The following is a 9,127-nucleotide window of genomic DNA, read 5'->3' as shown; positions in this document are numbered from 1 at the left end:
ACTCTCAACGTAGTAATCAAAGTACTGACAATTAACTCTGTCAAAAAATAGCCTTTCTTTAGACCGACTATTTTTCACATGAGCAATCCTTATAATTGCCACATACTTATTACCACATGCATACCCACAATTTGGCAAAATAATTATCTTCCTTTGGGCCGATAATTATCCGCATAAATTCATGAATATGCACATCTCATATTTCATAATTAAAATGATTTAGATAATAGAGGCTACTTTGGTAACATATTATTTTTGACCAATTCAATCTAAAATATAAGATACATTAATATAATAATATTATTGTACAAAAAATAAAGGAGGAAGAACACCAAATAATTTTTTACAAAATTCACTTAATAATTGCATACACATAATACAATTAAAGTAACATAAACATGTGAATATCACAAAAAACAATCAAATTGTAGATTTTAATTCACAAACTTATCGATCAAGAACTAAGAACTCTTTTCAAGAATTTCTCCAAGTTATTAATCAATAAAACTTAGATTCACTAAATTCAATCAGTTTTTTTTTTTTTTTTTTGAAACTCATATTCATCAATTAAGTATTAGCATAACTTAAAAAAATAGCGACAACATTAACTTTTCCATTACTAATCAAATTTAAAACCGAACTCATAAAGTCATCCATTAAGAATTAAAAAAAAAAACTGATAATTAAAACCAAGAACCGCCGGCAAGACTTTAATCGGTAATTGACCGATACCTTCACCCAACGGCAACTCCAGTCAGTCGAAAGTCTTGATGGGTAAAACTTGTAGCAACTAAAAACCTAACTTCTTCAATCGGTCTTTTAACTTTTTTCCAGTGGATTTCATCACATTGGTGGACTTTTGTCAAGAATGTTGAATTGAACATCCTTAATTTTGACAATAATAGAATTAAGGTTTTTTTTCCTTAAAAAAAACTTTAGGAAACCACATTCAATTAAAATAATCAACCAAAAAAAAGAATCACTTTAATCCACCACTAGCATATCATTCATAATCGGTGATGGGTATGCCAAATACCACAGACAAGAATACGAGTTGCAAGAACACATATTGCCAAAGAAAAAAATGACCGCTGAGATTTCCATCCTACCATCGATGAGTTTACAACGCTGCTATAGTAAGCCGACCATTTTTTAAAAAAAATTCTTTACCGAAACCAAAATTTAATCAACAATGCCAATGGAAAATGTATAAACTAACAATTCAACATGAAATTCATGCTCTGATACCATTTGTTAGCATAAATTCTTTATATCTATATTCAATAGATAAACCTAGGATCATTCATGTCAAATTGTCAAGAATAACATACCGGATTCCTTTGCAAAATTGATGAATATCTTCAAGATGATGATGGATGACTATGGTCTTCCTCAACCAAAACTCCGAATGCCCTTAGTGAGATCTCTCTAGATGGGATTCAAGAAAGACTGAGTGCTTATTGTTTTGGTATATCGGGGACCATAGCCTAAGGTCTCTTTATATACTAGTTCAATTAGGATTCCCATTAAACTCTAATTAACTAGGAATGAGCTTCTACACATTAAGTCCATACTCAATTAGGAATCTGGGGCCTTAATTAATTAAATCACATAATAGGATCCAATCTAATAAAATAACCCAATGTGATAAATTATTAATCCACGTACATAACCCAGACTTTAATTAAACATATTATTATTTAAATATATCAAACATTCAAGTTTTATAAAAAGATTAAACTTCCCTTCTACTGACCAAATTAGATTTATGTGATTCTTTTAACAAAGACCGAACTGCTATGAGCTTTTTTTACCCCATTTATTGTTTTTTTCCTTACTTTCTACAAACTACACTACAACAACACCTCTTTTAATTTTATTTTTCTCTAGGTTTAATCGATGGTAACCAATTATTAAAACATGATCTAATTACGAATTTTTGTCCTATGATTAAAGAAAATTATAAATTAATCCTTATAATTTTGAAAGTTAGAATTTAACTTTTGTGTGTTGATAAAATCTCATAATTTTTTTTTCATGATTTGATAAAATTTAAAATTTTAACTTTTATGAGAATCTTATTAAATTATATGGACTAAATTCTAGCTATAAATTACAATGAATAAATTTTAACTTTCACCAAACCATGAAGACGAAATTTGCAATTTAATTTTAAAATATCCATTGGCATGTCTATACATCTATAATTGAAATGATTATTTACAAAAATTTTAATAAATTAAAGGACTAAATTTTAATTATAAATTATAGAGATTAAATCACCTAGTCATATATATCCATTGACATGTCGATATATTATTTATACAATACACGACTTTTCCAATATTTTTCGGAGAGCCCTATTTTAATACTTAATCCTATGTTTTACCTATTATATTTCAACATTCATTTACAAGTCAAACAAGAAAATCAAGAGAGTCTAATATTGAATAAAGAGGAGAAAATAAAGACATTGTGAGGGTTTACCAAATATCTCGTCTTTTGCGGTGGGGATTGCAAAAATTTCATTTGCAAACATTATACAACATCATGTTTACCAATAGTAATAAAAATTGACGTAATCATAATCGTAGATCAATCGTAATGGGTCTCTATCACAAATATAATTGGATCTTTTTTTATCGTGCTTACCTAAAATTAAGAATTTTGTCAAATTTACCATTACTGTTATTGTCATATTTATCTTTGAGAGCCAAACCGTAACGGTAAAATGGTAATAGTAAATAGTAACAATAATGGTAACCATAACCAAAACAGGTAACAATAAGATACGACACAATTTTCAGACGCAATTCGATTGATCACCTCATGCTCTTTGTTCAAATTACATTATTTGATTATAGATTTTCAATTGGGACCCACTTGTCGGTACGAATATGGAACATTAGTAAACACTAGTAAATGTAAAAAAAATGAGTCCCATTCTCCAAACCACCCTTCATTTAGGTTATGTTTACCAAACCGTAATGAAAATTAGTGTAATCCTAATAAAATTTCATTGATTGATCAATTAATTGGATTGATTCCGGTCACATTTACTTGAAATTATGAATTTTATCAAATTTACTGTTACCATTACCTCTATCCCTACTTCTTAGGGGTTGTTTGGGGTGCTGAGTTGAGATGGATGTCTGGAATTTGTGCAGTTCATATATTTGTAGAGCTCACATGTCTGTGTGGTGCAGAGTTGAGTTCATATGTATGGGTATCTGATGCAGTTTTTTGAACTCTAAATAATATGCTTTTATGATTACTATTTTTGTTTTGAAATTTTTTTATTCAATAATTCTATCTATTTTTGTTTGAATAAAATATGGATGGTAGTTTTTTTCTTTTAATTTTTAGAACTTTTCTTTCTTTCTTTCTCTCTTTTTTGGGCAATGAACAACAATTAATCTATTACATTTCTCTTAGAAATACGGTTAAATAAAATGAGAAACTAAAGCAAAATCAAAACTTTTTAGTCAATTTTTCTACATGAATTTCATTGTCATCTTCTTATTTTTCTTCTTCTTCCTATTGTTGTTCTATATTTTTACTATGTCATGTATTTTTTTTTAATTAAATCTCCCCAATCATCGTAAAAGTCAATGAAATGTCACCACATTTCTTCAACATTTTCACTTTCATTTCCTCTAAATTTGGAGGATCATCAGAGAACAAATCTCTATTTTTCACCAATTTTTACTGAAAAATGTTATGGGTTTTCCTTTCATTTTATGGGTTTTTTGTTATATGTTGCATACTTTTCAACTACATACATATTTTTCGTCTAAATATTCTCAACACTCATTTGACATGTAAGTTCATTACATATAAATATTGTACTAAATGTAGACAAAATAATATTTTTTATATAATCAACAATCCTACAACATACGTTAACAGTCATCAGTCTTATAATAGGCGAAAGTGATTGTGAAATTGATTATCGAAGATGATTTTTATTGGAGTTTGTAGCCGGAGGTGGTTGTTAGAGCCTGAAGTTGGTAATATGAAGGTGTATTGGAGTTTTGGTTGTCGAAGTTTGTCATTGGAGGTGGTTTTCGAATCTTGAAGTTGGGCAGACAAAAGTAGTCGTCAAAGTTGATAATCAAATATAATTTTTTATGGAGATTGTAGTCGGAGGTGACTGTAGGAGTCCAAAGTTAGTTGCATAAAGGTGGTATTAGAGTTGGTTTTCAAAGTTTGTCGTTGAAGGTGGTTGTCGAAGCCTTGAGTTGGTCGTTAAAGTTGCTCGCTCAAAGGTGATCATCGAAGGTGATTTTCATCGGAGGTGGTTGTTGGAGTTGGTTATCGAAGTTTGTTGTCGAAGCCAATTGGTCGTCAGAGTTGGTAGTGCGAAGGTGGGCGTCGGAGTTGGGTCACCGGACATAGTTGCCAGAGCTATCATCGGAGGTAGTTGTTGGAGTCCGAAATTTGTCGCTAAAATTGTCATCGGAGGTGGTTGCCGGAACCTCGGAGTTGGTCGTCGGAGTTGCCATTAAAGGTGGTTGTCAGCGTCCGAAGTTGGTCACTAGAGGTGGTTGTTGGAGCCCAAAGTTATTTCTTGGAGTGTGATAGTGACCGATGGGTGGAGCCATTGAAAACATGGGAATAATAGAGAGTTGAGGTGAGTTCGTAAAATATATCAATTCAACTCCACCAATATTTAAAGTTGGTGGGCCAAACAATGAGTTGATATATTATACTAACTCAACTCAACTCATGTTGGTGAGCCAACACCCCTTAGGGTCAATCGATAACGGTAATGATAAAAATGTCAAAATTGATAATTTTTCAATTGTAACAATAACAATAATGATAGTAGTAACGATAACAATAATGATAATGATGATATGACATAATTCTCAAGTATAATCGGATTGAGTATCCTTTATTTATTAATCAAATTGCATTACAAATTTAAATATAGTACAAATATAAAACAGGAGCTCAAACTTTTTTTTTATTCCCATCTACTAAGTTTTCAGTGGGATACACGTGGCCTTGTTGCGACACACCCCATCTGTAAACGGCCTATGTTCACTTACTTAATTGGGGAAGAGAAGTATTTAAGAAATACAAGTAATTGAGGAAGCCGGATTGGTCTGGAAGTGGATGTTGTGGGCAATGGCGACGGTGGCGATGAAGGGGAAAGTTTGTGTTACAGGGGCTGGAGGGTTTATTGGTTCGTGGGTCGTCAAGCTTCTGCTATCCAGGGATTATATTGTCCATGGAACTGTCAGGGAGCCCAGTAATTGCTCTCCTTTTCTTCTTTCCATTCGCTTTTATTGCCTTCTGGTTCTGGATTCACGTTTTGAACTATATCCTTCGCCTCATCTGTTTCGAAATGCATTCAATCCATATTTTTAGAATCTCCTACTTTCATCTGCTTAATCGAATGCTTGTTTGCCTTCATCAATCCCACAATATTTCTTTGTTATGCCATTTACATTTTTTCCCATTTTGTCTGTAATGTCTCACAAGGATGTGGCCCTCCAGCAAGTTCTCTGTAAATTAAGCCAACCCATGCATCTGATGTGAGAACATTTTTGGAACTTGTTGGCCCCTGCTCTATTCTGGCTACTTCGACACTAATTGGTAGAGGAGTAACATGACTTAGGCCTATTTGGTAAAAGCATTTTAAGCAGCACTTACAAAGTCAAATAGGCTTATAATTTTTGAGTTATGAGGGTGTTCTTAGAGACATTCGATTTTGGAGTTCTTCTAGAGGTTTAGGTAGCATGGACGAAGGTTTCTTCGTTGATTTACAAGTACACTTCTTGATGAGATCATAAATGGGCTTAGACCATGGAAATTGTTAATTTCCACTAACAGTGAGCTGAGCCCTTTGCTGTTGTCATTTTTGGATTGATGAACTTGTGGACTTCATTATGGAGTTTACTTTGGGTGAAGGGTTTTCCTGTGGACTGCTTTGCATTAACGAGAAATATGGGGATGGAAGCCAAGGGAAAAGGGGGCGTTATTATTCCTTTTCATCTATTGATATTAACTAGTAAGTAGTAACTAGGTTTGCAATTATGTAATGTGAGGAAAACGAAGAATGCCAGTCATTTTGATTAGCTAGATGACTAATATATTTGAAAGAGGTCAACGTGAGTGCCAGAGTCAATTCAAGAATCAAGTGAAAGTAGTAGTCTGATGCATGGTATTGATTGAAAGAGCTGTCTCTTTAACTGAAGGTTTTTCCTCAGGCTATATAAGTAGAACTTTATTTGCTTGCTTGAATGAGATTTTTTATAATATTGTGCAGGCGACGCTAAGTATGATCACTTGAGAAAAGTTGTGAAAGGGACCGAGAATTTGGAACTGTTTAAGGCAGATTTACTGGACTACGAGTCTCTGCGTTCTGCGATTGTAGGATGCGACGGAGTTTTCCATGTTGCCAGTCCAGTTCCTTCCACAACTTCATCAAACCCCGAGGTATAAATGCCTCATCATGAGTCTTCTTCTTCTTCTTCTTCTTTTCCTCAATAATATATACATCTAGGAGACTAGGAGCAATCAATCCGTAGTGGTTCATGAAGGAAAAGTTCTTAAAAGAAATAAATTTGGATAGGAAACATCTTTTTCTTCTTTACTAGAATCATAAAGGATAAGTTCTTTAAAAAATAAAAAAAATCTTCAGCAAGAGTCCATCAAGAAACTGGGAAATAGCAGTCTTCTCAACAGTCTAAACACCACTAGAAGGCGTGCAAATGGCCCTATTGCCCCTTTAAATTCTGAAGTATGAACTTTTTCTTTCATCTTGATTACGACCCTGTTATGAACTGGAATAAAATATCAAAATTAGCTAAAGAGGAAAACTGCTGGAAATTGAACATCACAGTTCAATTTCTTTTTCTTACAAAAGAAAAAAAACGATAGTTAAGGGATACAGAAGCTAAGGTGAGACAGACCATCAAGATTTATTTGGACAACTCACTCCAGATATGTTGTTTATAGAGTGCTGTGCTCTTTGTCTCATGCTTCCGTTCATATTACTCTCAGACAGAAGTGATTGAACCTGCTGTAAAGGGCACACATAATGTGCTTGAAGCTTGTGTCGAAGCAAAAGTTAAGCGAGTAGTGGTAGTATCCTCAGTCGCTGCAGTGTTTTTCAACCCCAGTTGGCCTCAAGGTCGAGTAATGGATGAAAGTTGTTGGTCTGATACGGAGCACTGTGGAGCTACTAAGGTACTTAAACAGAGAAGCACGTTTATGAAACGTTGGGTGTGTAGGTTATACTATGATTTCATATGGCTATCTATATTCATCATTGTTCCTCAAAATTGTACCAGAACTGGTATTTTCTGGCAAAAACAAAAGCTGAAAGTGAAGCCTTGGAGTTTGGGAGAAAACGTGGGCTTGATGTTGTGACTATTTGTCCTAGCCTCGTCATTGGGCCGATTCTGCAGCCAACAGTCAATGCCAGCAGCTTGGTTCTTCTCAACATTCTGAAAGGTACTAATTTGTGAGACATGCGTATTTGAGCTCAATATGCATTTGATATCACATCTTTATTTCAATAAGTTGTCTTCAAGCAAAGAAAATTTTACAAATTGTGGGGCGAGGTGTATGTGGCTGGCCAAGATGTAAAATTAAAGGGAAAAAGATTCTTCGGCAGTGCCAGTTCTGGTGCATTATCACAAGTAGGCATTATCTGCAATGTAGTATGATAATACAAACTTGATGGTTGCAATGAAGTGTAGGAAGAATTGTGATTGTGCAACAACCTAGTTTATACTCTTTATAATAGAAGGGTTTTTTGCAGAAGGATGCGAGTCTATGGAAAACAGGCCACGGATGTTAGTAGATGTACGAGACGTAGCAGAGGCGCTAGTTCTTTTATACGAGAAGGGGGAGGCAGAAGGAAGGTACATCTGTACCGCACATACAATTGAGACAAGAGAGCTGGTGGATGCATTGAAGAGGAAGTACCCTGATTATAGCTATCCAAAGAAGTAAGCTTGTGAAAGAAGTACGGTTTGTTATGTGAATTAAAAACTAAATGTGGTTCTATAACAAAAACGGGTATGGCACTGGCAGGTTGAGTGAATGGAAGGCAGAGTCGATAAGTCTGAGCTCGGAGAAGCTGCAAAGATTGGGTTGGAAGTATCGGGCATTGGAGGAGACGCTTGTGGATGCTGTCCAGAGTTTCAAAGACGGCGGCATGTTGGAGTGAAATCGTCAATTTCTCTCTTTCGGCCTCGTCGCTCATGGCTGCGCTATTTATTGTTTATTACCATCTTTGTCTCTGTTTTTACTTTGTTGTTGCTTGTTACTGAACTGAAACACCCGAAACCTAAAATACGAGCTGTGTATTCGATGTTCTTAGTATTCAGCTGTTTATAAACCAACGATTTAGCCGTGTGTCAAAGCTTTCGGTTTCCTTGCCCTTGCTTCAGGATTTTATAAACAGTCTAAATTATATTTTAGAGTCAGTTTGCTTGAACTTTCAAATTTTTTCTTCAAATTTTAATTAATTTGTTTCAAAACAACCATTTTGTTAACATTTTTGTCAAAACGCAGAACAAATCCACGACTAGTAAAATAATACTACATATATTATAAATTGTAGGTTTCAAATCTCAATTATGCTCGTGTAGTTTAAGATAAGTTAATATATATATATGTATATTTTTTTCCTCTTTCGTTCTTATTCTTTATCCAATAAAATTCAAACCTTCATTCAGGATAAAGGATCAAAGCCAAAGAGGTTACAAAAACTTTGAATGTTCAAAATGCAATTGGACACCAAGACGAAAAATGAGAAAGCCACAAAATGCAAATTATGAATACCTCTGACGGGTCAAATTGTTAGCAGTTTTATTTCACGTTTCAAAGGCAACAAAATTGAATATAATAAAACGAAGCTAAGTTCAACCCATGCGTCTATGTATCTTTATTGAAGCCAACCTTTTTCTTTTTTTTTTTTTTGGCTAGTTGGATAAATGAATTCAAACCTAAAATAATATAATATGTAGTACAATGACAAAATAACTGCATATATGGAAAAAAAAATGGAGAAAGACTAAAAAACTCACACCTGGTCATCATTTTGCTGGCTTCTTCTCGATTTTCTCAAATTATGGGTTGGGTTGAAAGACTTTTTAGACCCAAC

At 33.9% G+C, this 9,127-nt stretch overlaps 1 protein-coding gene across 1 annotated transcript; it reads left to right on the top strand.

Moving 5' to 3' along the window:
- The first annotated feature begins 4,977 nt into the window (after positions 1 to 4,977).
- Positions 4,978 to 8,383, top strand: LOC120087265 (cinnamoyl-CoA reductase 1-like). Its single transcript, XM_039044207.2, has 6 exons — positions 4,978 to 5,257; positions 6,278 to 6,447; positions 7,015 to 7,200; positions 7,305 to 7,467; positions 7,778 to 7,967; positions 8,053 to 8,383. The coding sequence occupies exons 1-6, from the start codon at positions 5,122 to 5,124 to the stop codon at positions 8,186 to 8,188; spliced, it is 981 nt and encodes a 326-aa protein (XP_038900135.1). The 5' UTR covers positions 4,978 to 5,121; the 3' UTR covers positions 8,189 to 8,383.
- Positions 8,384 to 9,127: the final 744 nt, after the last annotated feature.

The sequence above is a fragment of the Benincasa hispida genome, chromosome 9 (genome assembly GCF_027475165.1).
Source record: "Benincasa hispida cultivar pf3 chromosome 9, pf3_genome.v1.1, whole genome shotgun sequence".
Taxonomy (NCBI): domain Eukaryota; kingdom Viridiplantae; phylum Streptophyta; class Magnoliopsida; order Cucurbitales; family Cucurbitaceae; genus Benincasa; species Benincasa hispida.
The sequence above is the reverse complement of the archived record's forward strand: the minus strand, read 5'-3'. Positions and strand labels throughout refer to the sequence as shown.

Bases quoted from the DNA above. Each gene is read 5' to 3' on its own strand.
- LOC120087265 (XM_039044207.2), top strand. From the start codon at position 5,122: ATGTTGTGGGCAATGGCGACGGTGGCGATGAAGGGGAAAGTTTGTGTT. The intron at 7,468-7,777 runs GTACTAATTTGT...GGTTTTTTGCAG, and splicing joins TCTTCTCAACATTCTGAAAG to AAGGATGCGAGTCTATGGAA. The intron at 7,968-8,052 runs GTAAGCTTGTGA...TGGCACTGGCAG, and splicing joins GATTATAGCTATCCAAAGAA to GTTGAGTGAATGGAAGGCAG.